The sequence below is a fragment of the Piliocolobus tephrosceles genome, chromosome 9 (assembly GCF_002776525.5).
Source record: "Piliocolobus tephrosceles isolate RC106 chromosome 9, ASM277652v3, whole genome shotgun sequence".
Classification (NCBI taxonomy): Eukaryota; Metazoa; Chordata; class Mammalia; order Primates; family Cercopithecidae; genus Piliocolobus; species Piliocolobus tephrosceles.
The window spans coordinates 66126207-66151281 of NC_045442.1; the positions used below are offsets into that span (position 1 = coordinate 66126207).

General features: G+C 52.5%; 1 protein-coding gene across 16 annotated transcripts in view; it reads left to right on the forward strand.

The window, feature by feature from the left end:
- The window catches only part of COL13A1 (collagen type XIII alpha 1 chain), a 157387-nt gene that overhangs the window by 110740 nt on the left and 21572 nt on the right, over positions 1–25075 (forward strand). For 5 of the 16 annotated variants that reach the window (XM_023204772.2, XM_023204773.2, XM_031936238.1 and 2 more), the window contains 15 exons: positions 4325–4369; positions 5310–5342; positions 6086–6112; positions 8927–8980; positions 9769–9855; positions 10821–10874; positions 12001–12045; positions 12839–12907; positions 14127–14150; positions 16024–16086; positions 17108–17152; positions 17460–17612; positions 22427–22468; positions 23738–23764; positions 24615–24695. In XM_023204772.2, the coding sequence (XP_023060540.2) occupies positions 4325–4369; positions 5310–5342; positions 6086–6112; positions 8927–8980; positions 9769–9855; positions 10821–10874; positions 12001–12045; positions 12839–12907; positions 14127–14150; positions 16024–16086; positions 17108–17152; positions 17460–17612; positions 22427–22468; positions 23738–23764; positions 24615–24695 (849 nt within the window). Of the gene's footprint in view, positions 1–4324; positions 4370–5309; positions 5343–6085; positions 6113–6673; positions 6737–8926; positions 8981–9768; positions 9856–10820; positions 10875–12000; positions 12046–12838; positions 12908–14126; positions 14151–16023; positions 16087–17107; positions 17153–17459; positions 17613–19642; positions 19688–22426; positions 22469–23737; positions 23765–24614; positions 24696–25075 lie in introns of all 16 variants that reach the window. The other 11 variants (XM_023204769.2, XM_023204770.2, XM_023204771.2 and 8 more) reach the window with 4 other exon arrangements.

The window sequence follows — 25075 nt, forward strand, 5'->3', positions numbered from 1 at the left end:
CTGGAATCTGGGACCAGAACAGAGGACCTATCAATGCTGTGTGGTGCTCAGGTGCAGGGCCCAGCTGGGGAGTCTGAGTGGCAGCCTCAAAATCAGGGATGGGACAGGCCTTCAAGGTCATTCAAAGCAAATGCCTCTCTACCCACTTGTGCTCCCCTAGAGCCTTCTCAGGCACAGTGACTACAATCTACCCCTTCCTGCATTGGTTCTTGGCACTGAGGTTAAAAAGCCAGCCTTGCAGTGGGGTGGCTGGATGTTGGCCCAGGAGTCACAGCTTCTGCCATCACACCATGCACATGGCCGAGACCTTTTGTAAGGCTCAGAGCACCCACTTCTCCAGCCCAAGTAAGGCGGCTGAGAGCCTCCAGAGGAACCTCTGAGTCCCTTCTGGGGAGACAAGAGGAGGCAGAGGTAGAGGAGGTGAATCAAGGCCTATGGGCTTTGCTGGACTGAGTGAGCCAGGCCCTCCAAAAACCAAGACAGTGATGAGTAAGTGGATGGAAACTGAGCACAGTTACTAAGACACTTTTTAAACAGAAAAACCTAGGAGGGGACTTAGAAAAGAAGGAGCCCCTAGACAGGCTCGCACAAAGACGTGCCCCAAGGAACAGCCCTCTGAACAGAGGTGAGCCACTGTCCTCCTCAGGCAATAACCACCCCCATTCCCTACCCCCGCCTCCTGCCTCCTGCACATGGGCCCCAGCCACAGCGACGCTGGAGTCCTTGATAATGACTCTCACCTCACCATCATCCAGGAACCAATGTTTTTGGCTTTAGGAGAAGCCCCGTTCCCCAGTTCAGAGGTCAGGCAGGGGCAGGGCCCTAGAGACAAGCCCTGGGGAGTGAGCCTAATGAGAGTGGAGTGAGCAGCAGAGCGAGGTCAGTGGGGGAGGCCAGTGGGGGCGCCCCTGCTTCCTGCCAAGCAAGGGGGTGGGAGGGACGGAGGCCCTGCGATGGGGATCAAGGAAGCCTGGGTCATTTGCGGAATTAAGAGAATTGACCCAGAGAGGAGGGAAGGGGCGAAGGTCAGCCACCCTAACAAGGAGGGCTGCCTCCCGAGGAGGCTCCCGGGGCTCTGATTTCCCGTGAGTGCCTGATTGTGTCTTTATACACTCACATCAACAGGGGCTGAGGACAACCCCAATTAGCCTGGAGACTCTCACGCTCCGGGGTTTTGCTCTGCACAGTTTCTTCTGGGATTGGAGACAGAATCCCAGAGACAAGCTTGAAGCAGACGCCACCTCCTCCCTGCAGGAGCACCCCTGTGGGTAGGAGGAGGGGAGAGCAGAGACCCACTGAGACCCCTCCTAGAGCTTCATTTTTAACCAAAGCTAAGAGTCCTTTCCCACCCCACAGATCCTTTTTCTGGAGCTACCAACCAAGCCAAATGGCACCTCTCCAGCTTTGGCCTCTCTCCTTCCAAAGGGCCGTGCAGGGGAGCAGAGACAGGGCTGGGGTGGGTGGGAAGAGACAGGAGCGCCAGTGGATGGGAGGTATCTGATCTAACCTCACTTTGCAACCAAGAACCCTGGACCAGTGGGAGAAAGTGGCTTATCCGTGGTCACTTGCACTCCCAGCCCAGCTCCCCGAATTGGAGATGGGAAGAAGAGGTCAGGGGCATTGGGGGAAAGCAAGAGAAAAGATAGAGAAAGTGGAAGAGAGGGATGACAGGGGCCTCGGAATAGTCAAGGACTCCCAAGCTGACCTCCCACCTGCACCCACACCAGAGGACTGTGGAGGCCTCTGTACTGAGTCAAACCGGTTTGGTCATTCAGAATGTTAGCAGGGGGCCCTCCAAAAGAAAGAATGACAGGAGCCCTCAGCTCGTACTACTGAGAGGGCTTGGAGACGGCTGTGGCCAGAGTAGCCAGACTTCAGATGAGGTACTGTCGCGCCCTCTGCCGGCCACAGAGCGGCTGTGCACACAGGCAGTGAGCTTTTCTGGGCATCCTGCACTGAGCTGCCCCCACACACCGACCCTTGCACTCCGATGGGCCACAGACCTAAGGACCCCCCTTCCCCAAGCAAAGAGGGGCTCTGGTCTGCTTTAAGGCTGTTTGATGGAAGCAGACAGAACATCAGTCCATCTGATATTTGGGTTGGCCAAGAGAAGTGAGCACCTTGGCATACAGACCACAAACTATCCAAAGCCCTAGGCTGCACGACCTTGGCAATCATACCGGGCCTCTGTGAGCTGCGGTTAGCTTACCTGTGAAACGAGAGTAACATCCGCTCCCACATTGGAAGGGATTGTTGGAGGTGGAATACAGGAAGGTTGTAAAGCTTTTCAGTCCAGGGCAGACACACGGCAGCTGCAGTAAGTGGCTGTGCCCTTCTCTCTCAGTCCCACGAGAAGGAAGTTAATGTCTAGGGCAGGCCTTGGGCTCTGGATTTTCAGCTGTGGTAACTTCCTGAGTTTAGCTCTGCCATCCCGCCTGTGGTTCAGGGGTCACTGGTGGGGTCATGCTGAGAGAGGGCTCTGGCATGGGGAACTAAAGATTCTAGGCCTTTTGTAGAATTTAGAGACTTGGCCCAAAGAGGATAAAAGTAAAGCCATCTCAGGCAGACGTAAATTTGTGTGTGCAGATTACAAATGCTAAGTGGTCCCTGCCGCATTGAGGATGCAGCGCTGGGTAATAGGGGATAGCGAAAAGCTTCACAGAAGAGATAAAAGGGCCCCACTCCCGTCAAACAGCCTCTTCAGGCTGAAAACAGGGCAGAGCCTCTCTCTACTCAGAGGCCCTCGGGTCTGTGGCCCCTAGGGGTGAAGGAGTCAGTGTGCGAGGGCAGCGCAGCCCAGGGTGCTCGAGCACTGGCTGCTCTATCAACCAAGAATCCAAACGATGCAGGGGTTTTCAGTTGAAGAAATGGCAGAAAGACACAACTGTGGAAACGGGTGGTGTTTTCAGGGACACAGAAACTAGTTGATGCACCCCATGGTATCAGGTGATGAGGCTAGGAAGGAAGCGGGGGTCAAAACGTCATGCTCAGGAACCTGGTCCTTTTCCTACTGTCCACAGCAGGCCAGGGATGTTTTAAGGCAGGGGTCTCGCTATCCAGCCTGTGTGTTAGGGAGCTTAACTGGACACTTGCATGGAAGACCCATCACGGAGGAAGAGGGTGGAAGTACTCTAGCCTTGGTAAGGAGAAGGAGGGACCAGGAGCTCCTGTAAGATGGCAGGAAAGGGAGAGTGTAGACAGCTGAGAAGGAGGCCAGGGAACACCACATCCCCTCTGCCTTTAAGCCTGTGGGAACTGCAGCCTGGCCTGGCAGCCACAGCAGTCACACCCAATGGGGCAGCTGGGCCGGGAGCAGGATTGTCACACTCTCTGTTGCCCGTCCACAGTGCTGGCCTTCAGATGGAGGAAGTGGCAGCAGGCTGGTCGCAGTCACCTGTTGCTGGACACCATCCCGGGCCCCAGCTGGGGCTTCGTGCTCAGGCACTACATAGGATTCAACTCCTGGAGCCAGGCACTGCCCTCCCCCCATCCCCTGATGTAGCCAATGATAGTCCTGACTTACCTGCTCTTGGCCTCCCATTTGTCCCTGGCTGTCATCTCCAACTCCACCGCCTTGTGCTGTGTCCTTCATCCTGATCTCAGCCTACTCTCACAGATTTGGCATTTTCCTGGGGAAGTAAAGATGTTGAACATAAAGGTAGGGTAGCGCCAAGATGGTAGAGCAACCCTATACTCTCCCAGAGAAGCAACAATGGACAGGTGACCCTACCTGTGCCTCCAGACGGGTAGGGTCAGAAATGGGGTGGAGCTAAATGGGCAGGGACACACGCCCTTGGGAAGAGTTAGACCCAGAGGACTTGGAAGGGAAAGGAACCCCAGATGGAAAGAGAAAAGAACTCCCGTCTGGCTCAGCCAGAAGGTACCATCCTAGCAAAGCTGCTGGAGTGAAAACGAGGCAAGAAGTCCCAGGCAGGGACCGGAGGGAAGGTGTGCAGTAGGTAAGCGGCCAATGGGCGGCTCCTGCCCCTGGTCCCATCCCACAGCCCAAGTTCCAGATACAGCTCAACCACAGAGTGGTAGGTAGATCTTGGGCCAGTCGCTTCCCTTGCTGAACTTGCATTCCACTAAGTGGGCCTCTCTCTCTGGGGGCCTTTCCTGCTCTGTGACCTATAACTTGGGCCCTCCTGCAAGTTCACATAGCTGAGGGCAGGGGCCCACACAGCTGCCACCAGCAGGGTCCTCAGCTCAACACGAACGGGACAGCCATCCCAGCCTCCAGACAAGCCATTCTCACCAGTGTCTTTGCAGGCTGACAGGCCCCGAGTCTGGTCCTCTCCTCATGCTTTCTCATTTCTTCCTCCAGGGAGAACGGGGCATGCCAGGGATGCCCGGCAAGCATGGAGCCAAGGTACCTCCCCCTTCCCCACATCCTGGGCAGCCCCAAGGCCCCTCCCCCAGCGCCCATCCCTCTCTCCCCAGCTCCGGGGACACTCTGGAGTCCCAGTTCTTTGGGCCTCCTTCTGCCTGCCCTGGCTCTCCCAGCTGCAGCACTGTGGTTTCCCATCAGTGCCCCCTGATATGGGTGGCCTCCTCCTGGGCATCTCTGGGTCATAAAAAGCCATTTCAGGTACTTCTAGCTTCACTGCAGTCCTAAGACCCAAGTGGAGAGTAGGGACCCCCAAAAATCACCTCCGCTTGAGATTTGCTAAGGGGCACTTTGGGCGTCATATATCTCTCAAAGTAGGTTGCCTTGGGCTGATACGAAAACAGGGTTCACTCCAGCCACTCCCCAGTCTGTGAGGGCAGAGATGCGCAGAGCTGACTGTGAGGGTCATGTCAATCAGACACTGGTGACGACTGTCCTGGTGAAATCAGCCCCTTTACTTTGTCATCTACTCTGCCCCCCTCTCCCGTGGCTTTCCATCCTCCTGCCCTCTCCCCTCCCATCTCCTCCTCCTTTCATATTCCAATGAAGCTCCCCCTTCCACCCCAGGGACCCTCTCCCAGCCCCATCTTGTGCCCCACAGTCCCCACTGTGCCTCCCAGGAGAGGCCAGGAGCCACGCAGGTGGTTGGGAAGCCCAGGGAGCCCTGCAAACTAAGTTGCACAAAGTCCTTTCCTCAGGGTCCATTCTCATGGCATCAGCTCAGCACCCCAATCTCCCAGGCGGAGTTGGTGGTTGCGGGGTTGGGAGGAGTGGGCGGTCCTCCTTCCCGTCACACCATGGGGTGGCTGTCCACTGCACCGCGCCCCCCTTCCCCCCTCCCCCCTCCCCACCTCCCCCGCTGCTGCCCCCTTGCTGCAGAACTTTTTTTTGTCTCAGACCTTTTTTTGTCTCTCTCTGCCAGGGGACTCCCGGAATTGCCGTGGCTGGGATGAAGGTCAGTGGACTTTTGCAACCAACACATCAGGGACAGGGTGGGAGAGATGTGAGCGGGCAGAACTGGGAAACTTAGGCTCAGTGGGGTGGCTGGCAGACCAACGAGGGGGCATACAGGATTTGGAAACATTTTTCTCAAAGTAACATTTGTGCCAGGCGCATAACCTTGAGCCACAGATGTGTAACTAAGCCTTGCAAGTAAATAGCGAAGGTTTCCTGCCTCAACTCACTAGCCTGCCAAGGCATCAAGGCAGCAGGAAGGCAGCCCAGATCTTTCCTTTATGCTCTGTAATTCAGTAGCTATATGCTTCCAAAGCTTCAGAGAGAGCAGGAGTTCATCTCAGAACCCCCACCCTAACTGCCCATTTGGTTGGCAGGCAGATGCGAGGATAGCCTGGAAAAACAAGTGCTCAAATTCAATCTTCACAGCAGGTGCACTTACAGGGGGCACCATGTCCAAACCAAATGCCCATTCCTTCCTCTCTTTCCTCCTGGGCTGCCTCACTTATACTCCCACCTGCCACGCCCCTCACCTGGGGAAGACTAGAACCTTTTAAGGGTCAGTAGCCTGATAGGCCTCCTTTGGCCTGGGACCTGATGCCTGAACAGAGAAGAGCCAGGGCTGGCCAGATGTTTCACTAATCCCACCCTGACTGCCCCCCACCCCGCCTCCACCAACAGGTGCCTTGCTCATTTGTTTCTGCTTTTTCTGTGTCTCACATTTGTTTCTCTTTTTCCACACAGGGTGAGCCAGGGATCCCAGGAACCAAGGTACTGATACAGAGAGAATGTTCTGGGCTGCACAGAGCATTGGTCATGGGCGGAGGTGGGAGGGGCTGCTGCTGTTTTGCTCTTGGTCCCCCTGAGCCTGGCCTGGGGCTGGGCACCTGGCTGAGCAGAGAATGGCCCACTGGTCAGGAGCACAATGCAAATGCCTCCCCCTCCTTGGGTCCTGGCCTGCAGGCATGCCAGCTGCAGCAGACAGTGACTATTGTCCCCTGCACCTACAGGGTTCTCTTTCCCTCTTGTATGACAATAAGAGATGTGACAAGAACAAAAGGTTGAGAAATACTAGATTAGAAATATTACACAGGTTTCTTTGCTGCAGACCTTCTCAGAACCTTTAATTTGCTAAATGTGCATTGAGGAGCTCTCAAAAGGAAATATCTTATGTGGCATTTTCAAAACTTTTTTGACCAGAACACCCTTTTTTAAAGAGGAAGAGCTTAAGGGACAAGTACTCTGGAAATGCTGGTCAATGATCACTGCCCATCCTAGCCCTCACTCCCTGCCCCGTCTTCTTATCAGTGACTTTCTCTTCTTACCCCAAAGGGAGATCCAGGAGCAGAAGGGAAGCCGGGGCCCCCAGGTTTGCTGGGAAAGAGGGGGCAGAGGGTAGGATATCGTGTATTTGAGTGTGTGCCCCCTCGTCCTGGCCTCACCAGTCCCCTACTCCCTGGCCTTCCTCCGTGGCTGGTGTGTCGCCTGCAGCGTGCTGTTGGTGCATGTGTCCCAGGATGAGGGGAGTGGCAGGATGGCCTGGCCAAGCTTCAGAAACCCACCTCAAGAGCACACCCATTCTCCTGGGCAGCCTTGATTACCCAGCAAAAAGCCCAGCAGAAGGAGGAACCTGCCTCCCTCCACCTCCGCTCCCCAAGGATCTCCATAGGTCAGGACCCACAGCCTTTCCTTTTCCACCTGACCTGCTTCTGAAGGATGCCCAGACTAAGCACATCTGCAGGAGCAGCCCAGGCAAGACAGGACAGCGGGGACTCCCTCCCACTGCCAGGGCCTCTGCCTGGCCCTCCACAACCCCTCTTGGCCAACCTCAGGCCACTTTACCGTTCAGCTGCTACACCGGGGCAGGTGCCAAGGAGAAGACGCCCAAAGACTTGGTGTGGCACCTTTTGTAGCTCCAGCTGGAATGAATGTTCATTGAGACATCTGACCAAATTATAAGCCCAGAGCCCTCAGCTCACATTATTACACATGAGAACTGCCTCTCCCCAGGGCCATGGGTAGCAAACCTTCTTGTGCTGACCTGATACCCCAGCCCTGCTGGTGGGGTGCTCTTGGAAGCTCACCTGATATTGGACACTGCTATGCCCTGAATATGTCCCTCCCACACTCATAGGTTGAAGCCCTCACCTCCAGTGTGGCTGTATTTAGATAGGGCCTTGGCCTTGGGGAGGTCAGTAAGGTTAAATAAGATCATAAGGTTGAGGCCCTTATCCGATAGGATTGGTGACCCTAGAAGAAAGGGAAGAGAGAGAGAGAGCTTTGAGAGACCTTTCTCCCTCTCTGCCTTGTGAGAACACGGCAAGAAGGCCATCATCTTCAAGGCAGGAAGAGGGCTCTCATCAGAACCTGGCCATGCTGGCACCCTGATCTCAGACTTCCAGCTTCCAGAACTGTAAGAAAATACATTTCTGCTGTCAAAGCCACCCAGACTTTGTTATAGCTGCCTGAGCTCACCAAGACAGCTGCTCTGTGAAGCCTTTGTGTCCCGGAAGGCAGAGCAACTGGGAGACAGGGGCTCAACCCGCCTCTGCCACTGACTCAGTAAGGGGTTGGCCACCAGTCACGTAACCTCCTGGGGCTTCCCCCACCAAATCTGTGAAATGAGAATGGGGTTCAGTATCTCTAAGGGGCTCTATGATTCATGTCATGGGGGAAAAATGAGTTCTTCTGTACTGGAAAAAGCTGAGTAGGTAAGTGTATTATTTTGCAAGGGCTGTGGTAACAAAGTACTATAGGCTGGGTGGCTTGAGCAGAAGAAATTCGTTGTTCCACAGTTCTGGAAGCTGGAAGTCCAAAAGCAAGGTGTTAGCAGGGCGGGTTCCATCTGAGGGCCAGGGGGGAGAATCTGCTCTAGGCCTCTCTCCCGGCTTCTGGTGCTTGCTGGCAATCTTTGGCATTCCTTGGCTTATAGACGCATCACCCCAATCTCTGCCTCCATCTCCATGTGCCATTTCCCTATATGCATGTCTGTGCCCAAATTTCTCCCTTTTATAAGGACATCAGCACATTGGATAGGGGCTCACCCTACTCCAGTGGGACCTCATCCTAACTCATTACATTTGCAATGACCCTATGTCCACATAAGATGAGCTGGTTATAGCTAGAGGCAGAGAGGGGGGTGCCAGAAAAGACTGGGGGCCCTTAGTTGCTAAGCATTAAGAATCTGAAGAAGAACAGAATGGTGAAAAGGAATTGCTTGCCCAACCACTGGCGTTCTGAACTGCTCACCTCTCCCAGGAGACCCCCAGGATCGACTAGATGCTTCTGGCCTTTGTTATGATCTGTGGTCCGTGTGACTTCTCCCCAGCATGAATGATGAGGGCCCGGGTCATATGGGAATAAGGAAAGCAGTCATGCAGGTGTCACCAATGCAAAGTGGCCCATGGAAGTAGCCAGCCTGGATGGGGGCCAGGAGGAAGTGGAGCCCTTCGGAAAGCCAGCCGGGGGCAGAAGCAGGGAGGCAGGAGCAAGGGAAGGCAAGGCCCTAAGCTGTGGGGCTGGTGGCTTCCCAAACCTGCTGCAGAGACAGTTCCTAACCCCCACACTGTCTGCATCTCCCTGCAGGGTGAGAAGGGGGCTGAAGGCTCCCCTGGGCTTCCTGGCCTCCTGGGGCAGAAGGTAGGTGTTACTCTGAATGAGGGTTCAGGTCCTTCGTCACCCACATCCCATACCCAGCCCTGCACATCCACACGGGCCCCCGCATTGGATGTGTCTGTCTCCCAGACTGCAGGAAAGGCAGCTGGAACACAGACAGATTCTGTTTGTTGGGGGAGGGGTGCCATAGGCAGGCGCTGATTGGCAAAAATAAAATGTCTAAATGTAAAGAATTCGGTAGCGATGACCTAGTCAGATTTCTTTGTACCAGCTCTGCAAATGCATCCCACAGTTCATGAGCTCTGTAAGATATTTAATTTAAAAATTAAAACAAACAAACAAAAAAGATGAGGCCAAAATAAGTTAGGGGAGGTGTGCATAATCAGATGGGCTCCTGGAAAGTCACAGTGCTCCTCAGCCTGTTAGAGGCTGGAGCACCCTGCAGTGACGGGGTCTGCAAAGCCTTATTTAATGCTACATTGCTTAACATAGTTTGGCCACCAATAACAATGTTATTCCACATTTTGAATTTTCTCAACCCACTGAGCAGTGTTCCATGGAATACGCTTTGAGAAACACTGCTCCACACCCAGTTTCGAAGGGTCCCTTGTGTCAGCTCTAAACCTGTTGCCCTTCAGTACACACTTCCAATCTCTCTGCAAATCCCACGGCTGGATCAGACCAGTCTGGGGTTCTGAAGTCCCCTGGTCGGTCCCCAGACATCCTGGGGCCCACACTCCATAGTGTCCCTCCAGTGCTCAGCCTAGACCTTCCTCCACACCAGGGACGCTAACTCCACCTTCCACCCTCAGGGAGAGAAAGGCGATGCTGGCAACTCCATTGGAGGAGGCAGAGGGGAACCTGGCCCTCCAGGGCTCCCTGGACCCCCAGGGCCAAAGGTGAGTGTTCCCTGGAATCAGTGTCAGGGAGGGGTTTACCTGGGGACTTTGTCTTCAGCCTGTTCTCGGGGACTCTACATCCCGGACATCCCGCCTTCTCTAGCCTTCCCCTGCTCCAGATGTGTGGTTTTCCCCATGGATTCCAAAAAGGTCATTTGGACCCAGCTCCTGCTTCCAAGCAGATAACAGTTGGACCTTTCAGAGGAGGTGTCTTCCCTGGGGCAGATGGATAGTCCCAGTGACTCAGATGACTCTGATGTAACTGAATCAGGGCGCAATGGCTGCAGGACCTCGATGGCTATGCTGTAACTGAGCGAGGGACCGATGGCTTCAGGGCTTTAGGACAGCCAAGAGGCCCCCACCTTGGCTCTGAGTAGGTTGTAGGTCAATTATCAGCTGGGCCCCACCTGGTACCAGCACATCTGGTAGGTGGCAGCAGTGGAGGCAGCTGCAAATGGACACTGCCTTCACTTTCCTTTTGCTGCTTGAAAAGTGCAATGGTAAGATTTGGGTTTCCCAAAGCAGATGCCTCCTGTGTTGCTTGGTTTACTTTAGCAGCACTGAGAAATGAAAGGGGTCTCTTTCTTAGCTCAGAAGGAAAGCATGAATTACTCTACATGACCTGGGGCAATACACTCATTCATTCCGCCCACATCCACCTACCATCATGGGCTGGGCTCTGCGTGGGCCTAGGAGGGCCTGGCAGGGCAGAGTGGACACCAGTAAAGGGTACAGAATGCAGGGCAGGAAAGCAAGGGTGGGCTTCCAGAGGAAGCAAGACCCGGGCTGGGCCCAAGGGTGGGTAGGAGTCAGGGAGGTGGAACAGTGGGAGGTGCTGAAGCCATTGGGGAAAGAGAGGCCCAAAGGCAGCACCCAGGGCATGAGCGACAAGACCATCTTTTCCCCCAGAAGCAGCTGTCCAGGAGCCCAGCATGCCCTCATCCCAACTCTCTCCTCTTCTCCAGGGAGAAGCGGGTATTGATGGCCAGGTCGGCCCCCCAGGGCGCCAAGGAGACAAGGTACAGAGACCCTCACATCCCAGAGCTGCAAGATGAGGGTCAGCTTGGGAGGTCAAGAATCGTCCCAGCCGGCCCTCAGAGTATCCCTCAGGGCACAAGGCTGACTGGCCATGACCCCTGGTTTCCTATTTCCTGGTTGGCTTGGGCTTTAGAGAGCCATCCACTGAGACAGCAGTCATGCAAAAGCCAGTCTAGGGATAGGACGCTTGACCAGGGAGTGACACAGAGCTTCCCAAGCCGCTGGTAAATGAGGGGCTCTCGCTTCTCTCCAGCTACTCCCTATGAAAGGCTGCTGCGTCCCTCATGAGTTCACAGTGGCTAAAGTGCTGTGGCAGTGGAGGAGAAAGACAGCGGGTTACTCAGAGGCAGCAGTGGCTCCACGTCCCATGAGCAGGGTCATCAGGAGTCACACCAAAGGGTTCTTGTTTTCTTTATTTTCACTTTCTATCTTGGTTTTTTCAATTGTCTTTCATTATCCCAGAAAAATTGAAACTGCGCTTGGTTTTTCACAAGTTACACCGCTTTTCCCCATGGCTCTGTCCTGTTTGCAACAGGAACAAATCCTTCCACCCGCCCACTCTGGGAGGTGGGTGCTCGTACACCCCTGTCCTCCTGAGACCCTCCTGGCCCTCCATGTTTCACTCGGCATTCTGGGTCTTTCACAAGTAGAGTGGGCGGCAAAAGAACCGTTTGGGCTCTCGATGGCAACTGACACCCAGATAATTGGCAAAAAGTTGCTGAGTCCTGGATACCTGAGCAGAATAGAATTAAACAGAAGCAAATGTCCCTGTTCCCATGGAGGCAACTGACTTAGGAGACTGGGGAAAAGGTGCGAGAGAGACAAAGGGGAGTCACTAACAATGAACACAGAACAGAAAGAATGCCACTGAGCCTGAAGTCGGAGGAACTCAGACCCAGGACTCAGAACCGAGTCCCAGAGGGACCCAGAGGGAGAGAGGAGTGTGGGTGGGTGTTCCCCGGATGCTTCTGAAGGGGCCGAACCTGCGCTTCTATGAACTAAGAACTAAGAGGAGCCTCCTGGCCCTTATTACATGGCCCATCGAGGGACATGAGGCTCTCCGTACCAACTTCATCCCCACTTCGCTCCAATTTTGTCATGCAACAGGGGGAGCCTGGAGCAGCTGGAGAACAGGGACCAGCTGGCCCCAAGGTACGTGCCTCTCGCCTGGAGTCACAGTGTGAAGCAGCTGGTAAATCAAAAAACATCTGAGACAGGTCTCAATTAATACTTAGAAGTTTATTTTGCCAAGGTTAAGGGCACATGCCCAAGAGACAGGTCTGTGCCTTTTGCCAAAGATGATTTTGAGGGCTTCAATATTTAAAGGGGAAAAGCAGGCTGGAAGGGAAAGAGGAAGGGTATGGTAATCCGCACATTGCAAGGAAAAAGGAGCAAGTAGCAGAATAGTTGATTATGTATTAGTCTCACGCTCAGTAAATCGGCACTTTATGTAAACTAAGGTGAACATGGAGCAGCTACCTGTGGGGCTATTGAACCTTTTATCTGTAGCTCTCTGCTTAGGAATAAAAGGAAAGGCAGCTTCTTGCATGACTCAGCTTTCGGCTTAACTTTTTTTCTCTTTTGGCGGAGTGAACTGGGGTTCCGAGTTTCTATCTTCCTTTCACAGGCTTGACCTTGGGGTCTTGACAGGGAAGGAGGGGAAGAGCATTCTGGCCCTCAGCTGGGAGGTCTGACTGGCAGGACAGGTGGACCCAGCCTTCCCAGTTCGGCCTAGCCCAGACTTCTCACATGGAGTCCTCCATTTGTTCTGCAATCCCCGAGCATCCTCTGAGAGTGTTAGGAATCCCCAGGGCCCCGCTGGCTGTTCTGGGTCCACGTGTGTGCAGCCAGGTGCAACCAGTGTGGGCGGATAGAGAGCAGGCCACAGTCGCTCTCCAGGCCCTCCTGGTCCAGGCCCTGGGTTGAGATCTCATTTGCCTTCTAGGGCTCCAAGGGAGAACCAGGGAAAGGAGAGATGGTGGATTACAATGGAAACATCAATGAGGCTCTCCAGGTGAGCAGGGTCCAGCCCAGAGGCCAGGATCCTCATGGACCTCAGGGCTCTGCACCATGCCCTGATCAGGGGGCCCTTCCACACAGCTGAGTAGGGGCCCTGCCCTCAGGCCCTCAGGTAGCCCTTCCAGGAGAGCTGCTTCCTCATTTTCTCTCCTTCGACCTCCTGCTGTGTAGCTTCCTGGCAAATGGCCCCATTACTGGCTTCCAGGTGGCTGGGTTGTCTGTCTGGGCCCAGCTGGCCACTTATCCTGCCTCTGGGCCCCTGAGTGCCACAGTGGAATTATCCTGGCACCCCACGAGGTATGGCCCATCCAGGGTACTGGGGCCCCATTTCTTTAACGCATGCATGACCCCCTTTCACACAGCAGAAAATCTTCCTGGAACGCATCTCCTTTCATGTCAGTTTAATCCTGTTTCAAGTTCATGAGCTCCTGCTCCCCACCCTTTAAAGCAGGGTTTCTCAGCCTTGGCACTGTTGACATTTGGGGCTGGAGAATCTTTGTGGTGGGGGGAGAGGCGGTCCTGTGTGTTGCAGGATGTGCAGCAGTGTCCCCAGTCTCTACCTGCTAGATGCCAGTAGCACCCCAGCCTCAGCTGTGATAACCAAACTGTGTCTCCAGACATGACCAATTATCCCTTGGGGGAAGAAATTGCCCCTGCTCAAGAACCACTTCTTCAAAGGAGTCTGTGTCCATGTGTGACTCCATTTACAAGGTGTAAAATCCTCTTTTAAAGCCAAAAGTCATCTCTCTGATCTGTTTTTTGAGTGGTTCCATATTTTGCTATACTGTGTCTATTTAAAGGGAGGTGCATGGCAACTTTGAAATCTGGGTCCTGGGAGAAGAGGAAAGAACAAGGGAGGGTCCTCAGATGGTGACTAGAAAGAATAAGAGGTGGTGCTTCCTTCCCTTTCAGTAAAGTGAAGTAGAGGTTGCAGTCCATTTAGGGTGTGCCTGAGTCCATTGTAGGGCAGCCTTAGAGTATAATCATGCTTAGGAGATGCTGCATATTCTCTGTCCAGTGATTACAAACCTCATCGAGAGGTGGGGGTGGGGGTGGTGTGAGTCTGGGGACCATGGAGCCCACCTGCGAGGGTCCCCCTCCACCCATGCTCCTTTGAGGGGCCCAGCTCCCCTGTTTCCATGACTGTGCAGTGAGAACCTTCCAGTTGGCTCTTGGTTTGCTCTTCAACTGATTGCCTGGTGTTGGTTTTTTAGGAGATCCGGACACTGGCCTTGATGGTAAGTCTTGCTCCTCCTGGCTTTCCCTGGGCACTGGGCTGGGGGCTGGGGACGGCAGCCTGGAAGCAAGGACTTGATTTCTCCCCTCCAGAAAGCAGGCCCTGGGCTGCAGATTAGGGTTGACCCGACAAGGCTGGGGCACACGATGATCTGAACTGGAGGTGATGGGTCAGAACTGGTAGGTGGGCCTCGAGAGTTGCCCGTGCCCTGGGTCATGGCTGTCCTCTATGTAAAGGCTCTTCTCCAATACAGCTGTGCTCTCTGGTGACAATACAAATGCTGGATTGTATTTATAGCTATGTCAAGGAAATAGCAGCACTGAGGAGGATGTTTCTAATGTTTCTCTTTTTTCCCAATTTTTAGCTACTGAAATCCATTACCCTGAAAAACTAGTAGCAACCTCCCACATATCCCCCTTTCCTAGAAATCAGTTTCATTATCTGCACTTGGAAAACCAGGGAATTTCAAGCCTGGGTTCTGTACAGGTGCCTACTGGTGACAGGCTGTTGGTAAATATTTGTAGTTAAAATGACTACCACCAAGTTTAACTTCTAAGGTAGAGGACAGGAGGAGAGATCATGTGGTTCTCTGACTACTGAAATTTCAATTCACCTAATATTTTTTCATGGCTATGAGCCACAGAACACACTTAGGGATGGCACAAACTCAAAATCAAACACCACTTCTGTGACGTCCCAATCCCAGAAATTGCTATCAATGACGTGGTTCTGGAATCAATGAGTTTCATTTGGAGACATTAACATATATTATTCGGTAGGGCACAGTGGCTTATGCCTGTAATCCCAGCACTTTGGGATGCTGAGGTGGGCAGATCACTTGAGGTCAGGAGTTCAAGACCAGCCTGGCCAAGATGGTGAAACCCTGTCTTTACTAAAAATACAAAAATTATCCAGGCATGGTGGCAGGTGCCTATAATCCCAGTTACTCAGTAGGCTGAGGCACAAGAATCCCATGAACCCAGGAGGTGGAGGTTGCAATGAGTCGAGATGGCACCACTGCACTCCAGCCTGGGTGACAGAGTGAGACTCTGTCTTAATAATAATAATAATAATAATAATAATAATAGTAATATGAAATAGCTATTGGAAATAAAACTTTTCCAAAAACATTTTTTTTTCCTTTTAAAATCAACCTTGAAGTGTAACTTAACACATAATAAAAGGTACTCATTTTAAGTGTAGAGTTTGATGAGTTTTGATAAGTACATATACCCAGGTATCCACCACCCAATCACTCTAGAAAATTTCTTCATGTACCTTGGGAGTCACTCCCAGCCCCAGGCCACCACTGCTCTGCTGTCACTTCTGTCACTGTAGATTAGATGTGTCTTTTGCCTCTTCTAGAGTTTCATGTAAATGGAATCACACAGCATCTGTGTCTGGCTGATTTTGCTCAGCAGAATGTGTTTGAGATGCACCCTCACCATCAGCACTTGGTTCTTTTTCTCTGCTGAGTAGTATTTCATTGTATGGACGTACCATGCATTCTCCTGTTGATGGGCATTTGGGTTGTTTCCTGGAGACGTTTTTAAGTCATTACTGGGGAAGGTCAGACTTAGCTTCTTGGAACCCAAAGGGTTGCCAGAGGTGCCCTAGAGAGAAGGAGGAGAGGGTATTGGATGTGGCTCTCCAAACCCCACCTCCACTTCAACCCAGTCACACTTGGTGCTTATACGTTTTGCATTTTGGGTTCCTCATGTTATTTTCTTTGTAAAAAAAAATGTGCTTCTATCACTGGAGAAAGGTTTGAAAACAACTTATCTCTACAAGCCAGCCTCCACATACAGCCCTCGGGAGACAGGCTACCCCCTCAGTGGGACAGTTCTTCCATGTGTCTTTCCTTTCTTTCCTAGGGGCCTCCTGGTCTTCCTGGGCAAATTGGCCCACCTGGAGCTCCAGGGATTCCAGGCCAGAAGGTAAATCTTGTCTTGACAAAGCGGGTGAAGACTTTGCAAGGGCAGCGACCCCAGGGCTTCCCCTCCTCCTGTGACCCTCTCATCTTCCCAGCACCGCTGCCATACCCTCCTGCTGCTCCAAGGCACCAAAGGCCCCACCCACCAACCTCCCAGCCGCTGTCGCTCTTCTGTCCTCCCCTTGCCGTCTGCTTGGGCTCCTGTAATTCACAGAGCTTTCTGATGCGGTAGGGTCTGGGTCTAGACACACCCCTGCCCTTGCCCCACCCAGACCCACAGCAGGAATGAGGACCCCATCAGGGACCTCGGCATTCGAGCCCCTCCGCAATCCTCCCACCTCACTCCCTGCCCTTGCTTTCCTTTTACACTCCACTGACCTGTGTTTTTCTCAGAAGGTCTGCCCCTCTGTCTCCCACTCATGACGTCCTCTCCCCTGCAAATCTCTTTCCCTCTTCCCTTTCTTTCAAAGCCCTTCTCATCTTTCAAGCCCAATTCAAAGATCACCTCCTCTTTGATGCCTCCCCTGATCTGTCAGGCAGAATTCCCTGCCCTTTCCTCTGGGTAGGACCTACATCTTTTTGCCACCTCCCTTAACTCCCTACCTGACCCAAAGAAGGGGCTTGGTTTGTGTGAAGATGAAAGGAGCACCCTGTGGAGCAGCCAGGGTGGGGGGTTCTGCATTCAGGGGAGACAGGAAGGCAAGAACCCTTCTGCAAGGGAGCTAAGGGCACCTAGGGCTCTCAGAGGCAGCAGTGGGAGGTTGTGGCTAAAACATGGACATGGAGCCAGAATATCCAGACTGGGATCCTGGCTCCCCAGTTCACTGACTGTGGGCCTCAGGCACACAACTCTGTGCTTTGGAGTCTTGTCTATAGAAGAGAGGTTGCAAGTGCATACCTCCCAGCAACACAGTGAGAATTAAATGAGCAAACTTTACGAGAAAGTGCGGAGAGGGATGCCAGGTGTAACTGATGGCTGCTATGGTCTCTGCCCTGAGAGTCACCTTTAGTTGTTCTGGCTACAGGGGGAGATTGGACTGCCAGGCCCTCCAGGACACGATGGGGAGAAGGTATGAACAGACATCCTCCAATCAAACCTCTGAAGACAGTCTTGGCCCTGGGGGCAGGAGGCGGGGCAGGATGGCGCTAGAACTGGCCCTGGTGTGAGCCCAGTTGGCAAGGGGAGATGGGGAGGGGCAGGGAGAGGGACCCACCCTGCAAGCCCCAGGAGGAACCAGGCAGACCCAGGCTGGGCTCTCTCTGCCTGCCCCAGTCAAGCACCAACGAGCCAAGGCCTTTGGACTTTTCTGTTCTCTCTCCCTCTCGTCTCTTTTCTCCATTAATGTGTCTAAGAAGTGTTGTTGGTATTTTCTAAAGGGACCTCGCGGTAAACCAGGAGACATGGGCCCTCCTGGTCCCCAAGGCCCCCCAGGAAAGGATGGACCTCCAGGAATGAAAGGAGAAAACGGACACCCAGGGAGCCCAGGAGAAAAGGGAGAGAAAGGGGAGACAGGACAAGCAGGCTCGGCGGTGAGTGGCAGGGCTGGTTGCCCTTCCGTGCATACACCACTCCCAAGCATGATGCGAGCTTCTTTGCACTTTGCATGGTGCCAGCTGCTGCCTGGGCTAGAAACATGGGGCCAGGACTTAGGGGTGGGGGATTCACTCAGCTTCCCCTCAAGTCACTCACTTTATGAAGGCCAGTTTCCTGACTCAGGAGACCTGAGTCCTGCTCTGTTAGCTCTATCCTTGGGAAAGCCACTGAGCCTTGCAGCGCCTCCATCTCCTCATCTCTAAAATGGCAATAATAATGTCTTCCCTGGATACCTCACTGGATTTCTGGGAAGCAGATGAAGTCATGGTTTAGAGTTGCCTCTTTCGAAAGTGTACAGAAGCCCTATAGCCAGGAGAGGCTGCATGTACAGAAACGGGGCCTTCGCCCAGTCCACTAGGCTGCCAACTTGACTTGGGAGCCTTCTCTGGGTCTCAGGGGTTTCCATCTGTGAAATGGGTGCCATCCTAGGCACCTACCCTTGAAGCAAGGGAGCCACATCCTGTGCACGCCACAGTTGGTCACACTCAGCAAGACCACCTTGAGCTCCACTAACAGAAATCGTTGTCATTTTGTAGGGTCTAGACAGCCCAACTGGGGAGAGAAGGAGAACCTGGTGGCCAGAGCAGACCCGGAGTGGCAGGATTGCCTAATCCAGCCGGGCTTCTGAGGTTCACAGTGAGGCCAGAGGGCTGGGTGTCGAGGTTGTCTACAGGCAGCCACAGACGAGGGTCCTCCCTGGGGCCACCAGCCTAGCGGGCGCCTGGCACTGTGATGAGGCTGCCCTAACCCCAAGCCTGCCTACCGAACCTGGGAGCAGGCGGAGGGGGTCCTCTTAACAAGCAGCTACTGCATTTGAGTGTAAACAGGAGTTGCAACTTCCTCGGCTCACAGTATGATGGCCTCTAGAAGCACCAACCTAGTTCGAAGGTGCTAGAATCTTGGTCTCAGAATTCTCCTCTAGGAAGTGGAAAGAGCCTCAGAGGTCAACCAGTCCCAAGTCTGATCCAGTGCAGGACTCCTCACTCAGCTGGCACAGGCAGGCAGCTCACTGCCTCCAGACCTGTCCACTGTGCCATGGGGCAGCCCCAGGATGGAGGGAGCACTCCTGGATATGGTGTGGAAGTTCCCTTGTTAGCCTCCCCCAGGTGACCCCTCAGAGCCTCTGGAGCCATATTTATTATCTATTGCTGCATAACGGATCACTGCAAAGGTAGCGGCCTAAGACAATACACATGTATTGGCACATAGTTTCTGTGGGTCAGGAGTTCAGGCACATCCTAGTTGGGTCCCCTACCCGTGGTCTCATGCGGCTGCAATTAATGTGTCAGCCAACTGCATTCTCATCTGGAGCTAGGGATCCCCTTCCGAGCTCACTGGTATTGGCAGAATCCAGTTCCTTGCTGGAACAGAACTCAGCTCCTAGAGGCCACCTACAGTTCCTGCCACCTGCGCCCCCGCCCTCCCCACCCCCTGCACAGTAGACAGTTCACATTATAGCCACTGGCATCTTCAAGGCCAAGGCCAGCAGTAGGGTCTCCCTAGTGTCTAGTGCTAGCAAGACAGAGCTGTGTGCATGTGTGTTTGTGTGTTCATGTAACATATTTGTAACATAATCCTAACATATGTTACATGTCACCATCTGTATGACATGTATGTTATAATCTGCAACATAATCAGAGCAGTGAGGTTCCATCACCTTTGCCATGTGCCTTACTCCATGGCTAAGAAAAAAGTCACAGGTCACCCTAAGGCCTGTCCGCTGCAGAGTCCATAGAGTATCAGCCTCTCCTCCCCTGTACTAGAGCCTCAGATTCTTCAAGACAGTGATGACAGTCCCTGCCCAGTCTTCTGTCCTGCAGGCTGACACCTCCACATCCTCCGCAGTGTTCCTTGCTGACCCCTAGACCAGTCGCGTCCCAGTCTAGTTTGTCACGGATGTGAGGGTGCGTCTGTCCCAGGCTTTCCCAAGGGCTGGCATTCATGCAGTGGTGTTCTGTGCCCACAGGGAGAGAAAGGAGAAGCCGGGGAGAAGGGCGATCCAGGAGCAGAGGTACATGAGAGATAATCTGATAGAGACCCATCAAACGACAGTCTCTGCAGAATGCACAGTGTTTCTATGCTTTAGAATGAAGCTTGCAACTGCCTGACGTTTACGTTTACTGAGCACCACCGTGGGTCAGGCACTGAGCCTCTGGACTGCTCCAGTCTTCTCAAACCACATCTCTCAGCAACCTTCACAGAGCACCTCCCATGCTTCCGTCCTGGTGCTAGAGTCTGGAGATACGAAAGTAAACAGAACTTGCCAGGCACAGTGGCTCATGCCTGTAATCCCAGCAATTTGGGAGGCTGAGATGGGCGAATCACTTGAGGTCAGGAGTTCGAGACCAGCCTGGCCAACATGGTGAAACCCTGTCTCTACTAAAAATACAAAATTAGCCAGGAGTGGTGGCAGGCGCTTGTAATGCCAGCTATTTGGGAGGCTGAGGCAGGAGAATCACTTGAACCCAGGAGGCAGAGGTTGCAGTGAGCCAGGATTGCACCACTGCACTCCAGCCTGGGCAACAGAGTGAGACTCTGCCTCAAAACAAAAAAAGAAAAGAAAAGAAAGAAAATAAACAGAACCATCCCTTCGCAGTTCACAGTACCCCATAATGGGCACTAGCATGGGAGCAACTTAGGGATTCAGGCAAGCATCCCGAAAGACGTGCTATTTGGGCAGAGTCTTGATGGCTTTGCAGGATTTTGCCACAAAGTTTCAGAGGTAGGCTTTCCAGATAGAGGCATTATTTTTTTGAGAAGTGAGGTGATGAAAGGAGGAGAAGACAGAACAACTGAGTGAGAAGTAGTCAGGATGGAGGCAAGGTTTTCAAAAGACAGCAGAAAATCAGGCATATTTGTAGACTCAGGGGCAAGAACCAGGAAAGCAACAGAGATCAAGGATGTGTGAGAGACAGGATGTTTGGTGGCAGGGTCTGGGCAACCCAAACAGCACCTCAGACCCATGGGAGAGACCACCAAGCCTTCTCAGTCCCCATCAGGGTGGGTTCACCTTGCCAAGCCCCGTCTGAATGTAGTGAAACAGACCTGATTGTACGATGTGTATGGTACTTGTTTCGAAATGGAGAGCCTCCTAAAGAAATGATCCTAATTCAAACATTTTTTCCTAATTCAGGAAAAAATTATACGCCCATTGTCCCTCCCGGAAGTATTTAAAATAAACATTGGAAACAGCCTAAATTTCTATCAAGAAGGAAAGGATTAAGTAACTTATGGTAATAATACTAATAGTAATAATAGTCACCACGTCTGAGTGCTTCCCTCGTGCCAAGCACTGCACTAAGCCCTGGGTATGTAACAACTCATTTTCACTACGCCCAGTGAATAGCACAGCACTATTACCAGGAAGCTGGTGGGGAACATATAAAAAATGGAAAAATCAGTTTCACATTAAGTGAAAAAGACTAGAAAACCAAATTTTATATATATATGAAATCATAAGCATATACATATATGTATATACAATTATATGCATAGTATATATCAATATCAATATCAATATACATATATTCAAGCACATCTGATATATCAAGAAAGTGTTTAAATTTTTGAAACCTTTTTATTATTTTTAAAATTACCACACAGGCAAAATTTACTTCAGGAATATGTCCAGTTCTGTGAATGTTAATACATGTAGAGATTTGTATAATCAATACCATGATTAGGATGCACAAACCACTTATTTATAATAATAATTGAAATGGTAAACTTTTATTAAAAATGAGAAACTTTTTTTAAGAAGGCAGAGTTTCCAAAGATTGTGTTCCCTACAAGGAGACTGTGATGGAGCGACAAAGTCCACAGGTCCAGGAAACAATAGGGACCTCCTTTCTGCCCAGTGTAGGGGTGCCCTCCGTCGTGGCCTGGCACAGGAGTCACTCCCCTGGCCACGCTCCAGGGAATTCTACCCATGGGAAGACAAGGCACCTGAGGAGAGTCCCGAAGCCGAGGCGGGGTGAGCAGTTCAGAAAGACCCAGCAATGGCTGCCTGTGGACAAAAGGATATCTGTGTTCATCAGAGACAGAAGCTGCAGTGGGCACCACCCTCCATAGAGGAGATAGCCCTGAGCTCCTCCATCTTCACTGTCCAGTCAGAATCTCCTCTACCACGATCTGCATCTACTCTCAAGGGAAACAGAGACCAGCAGTCCCCATCCTGTCTGTAACAAACCTTGGGGACTTGAGGAGCAATCTTCAGGAACAGCTCAGTCTCCCCACATTCCAGATAACCAGTCTCTGCTCCTCTAAGCCAAGGGTCTCAAACTCAAATGTCTACAAGGGCCAGGCATGCAAAAAAGGACTGCAAGAGCTCCGGGTCAAAGAAAATAGGGAGTGGTGGGGACTGGAGTAAACTGAAGATGTCATGCCCCACCTAGAGGGGAAAACTCTTATTCCACTCCAGGCAATTGTTGCCATGCTTGAACAAGAACCTAGTGCTGCTAGATCTTCTGGTGTTTTTCTTTCTTTTTCTCTTCCAAGAAAAATCAAGAAGACTAGATCTTTAGGGACATTACCTGGAAATTGTTTTTCAACATTGAGCAGGCCACTGGGTTGCTGTGAGTTTTTGACCTGTTCCGAGCCTTTTTCGGAGGATGTTGTGCTGGGCAGTCACTAGCTGACCTCCAGTGGGCAACCATGTCCTCCTCTGGCCTTGCAGCCTCCAGCTGGGCCCTAGGCCCTGTCAGGAGGGAGGGCCACTTCAAGTGTAACAGGGCTCCCCTTTGGCTTTTAGGTTCCTGGGCCGCCGGGGCCAGAGGGGCCTCCCGGACCTCTGGTAAGTTTAGAGGGCTTGTCAGTGGCCAGTCCACTAATGTCCCTCCTCCATGGCAGTCACTGGGCTCAACCTGGTCCTTAGTCACTATCACCTCTTCCTCCCAGGGAGGGATTTCATAGTCTACAAACCCCCCTGCCCCCTCCTTTTCCCTCCCATGTTAAACAGCACCATCCTGGGGGCACCACATTGCTTGGTTTCCTGGAAATAGCTGACTGGTAGGGCAGCCCCAGGGTCCCTTGTCTATAAGCTCTGCCCAACATTGACCTCACCCTTTGCCATCAAACGTCTGCTTCTCTCAATCCTCATTTGAAAGTGACCCATCGGTCTGGCACAGTGGCTCACACCCGTGATACCAATCTGGCACTCTGGGAGGCTGAGGCAGGTGGATTACTTGAGTCCAGAAATTTGAGACCAGCCTGGGCAATATAGTGAAATGCTGTCTCTACTAAACATACAAAAAATTAGCTGGGCGTGGTGGCATGCATCTGTAATCCCAGCTACTCAGGAGGCTAAGGTGGGAGAATCACCTGGGCCCCGGAGGTCGAGGCTGCAGTGAGCCAAGTTCGCACCACTGCACTCCAACCTGGGCAACCAGAGTGAGACCCTGTCTAAAAAAAAAAGAAAGAGAGGAAGGAGGGAAGGAGAGAGGGAGGGAGGGAGGAAAGGAAGGAAGGAAGGAAGGAAGGAAGGAAGGAAGGAAGGAAGGAAGGAAGGAAGGAAAGAAGGAAGGAAAGAGACCCAGCCCCACTGGATTGACTTTCCTTAGCTACAGAAATATAACCACTGGACCCCTGTGCATGGCCCCTAGAGGGTCCCCAAGATGCTGGTCCATGCCTCTGTGTGGTTCGTGGTCCCCAAGGCACTGGTGTCCTCTGTTGTGGATGGTAGAAGTAGCAGTAGGAATAATGATAGTAGCCAACGTTTATTGAACTTACTGGATGCCAGACACTGTTCCAAGCACTTTGCATGTATTAATTTAATGTTTGCTGTGTTACTTCTGCATCTTTCTTTCATGAGAATCTGGGTCAACCATGAGGACCACAGAGAGATTTTCTGTGAGCCCTGGCTGGAAAAGACTGGCTCAGACTATTCCCTAGGAAGCCCCAAGCATGACTTCCACTTAGCATTTCCTTCTACCTCTCATGGGCAGGGACCCCAAACCACACTCTGCACCCAAAACCCTTGCTCTTCTGTGTTCCATTTGTGGACAAGGCAGTTGTGTTAACTAGAGATGCAGTTCTAATGCACCTTGTTTCATTCCAAATGCAGGGGCTCCAAGGTGTTCCTGGACCAAAGGTAAGAAGTCACGTGACAGGTGCTATGTCAGTGCTAGTAGAAAAGAGGGAAAATGCATCTGAGACCAGCTGACCCTTTTTCCTAGAAGGCATTATGTGACACTCTAGCCAAGGGAGTCCAGTCAGGGCAGGGGGAAGTCCTAGGTTCCCTTTAGCATCCATCATTGACCCCTGGCATGCTTTGGCTTCAGAAGCTTCCCATCCATCACCCCACAAAGTGACAGGTTAGATTCTTAGCCAATGGTTAAAATCCTTTTCCTATCAAACCTGCCCCAGCCCCTTCACTCACGCTGAGTAGAGGTGGGAGAGAGACAGCAACATAGGGTGGGACCCCTCCCCGAGTCAAGCTTGGAGAGACTCTGCACTGGGCTCTCCTGGCCTCCCCTCAAGCATTTCAAATGGATGAGGGGGCTGGAGGCTGTTGGTGTGACAATGGCCCTTTCCTCGTGCCCCAGTATTCAAGAGACTTTGGGGCAGTTTGTTCTCCCGACTAGGCTGTGGGCCTCAGGGCTCTGGGGGTAGCATCTCAGGCAACTGAGCAAATCTCTGTAAGGTTCCCGCTTTCCTGCCATGCAGTTGGGCACCTGTGCCAAGGCCTGACCTGTGGGTTTATCCCCACACCACCTAGTCCTTTTCTCTGTGGAGCTCTCAAAGCTCCCACAGGATACATGGGTTACTCACTGAGGCGGGAGTAGGCTAAGAATTCAGGGATTCTTGGTATCCTCAGCCCGCCACCCCTGACTCCTCCCTCCTCTACAAATGCCACCCCAGTCTCCAGGACCCCAGAATGCAAGAATGAATTGTCTGGGACATGTCCTTGTGTGATCTCATCCCCTCTCCCTTTCCTCCAGGGGGAAGCAGGACTAGATGGAGCAAAAGGAGAAAAAGGCATCCAGGGAGAAAAAGGAGACCGTGGTCCCCTGGGACTACCCGTAAGTACCTTGGACCCAGCAAGACTGGTGGGTTTGATGGGCCAGGGGTGTGGGCTGGAACCGGGAGACAGCCACTGGAAAGCTAAGTTTCTAGAGTCTGAACATGCAGAGCTCCACATGGTTTGGCTTTCCTACCTGGGCAAGACCGCAGGCTCTGATTCTCTTCCTCCTCTGGGCCCAGGCCCCACCTTGGTGCTGGGGAAAGGCGATGCTGAAGAAGACAGGCTTGGGGACCCCAAGGGGCACTGAGCTGGTAGGGCAGCTTGAGGCCCTGCTTGAGCCTGGTTCAGAAGCAATCAAAGCCTGCTGCCTTTATGGGAACCAAGCTTGGAAGGTTTGGAAGTAGTGGAACAAGGAGATAGTCTCCATTACAGTCCGTT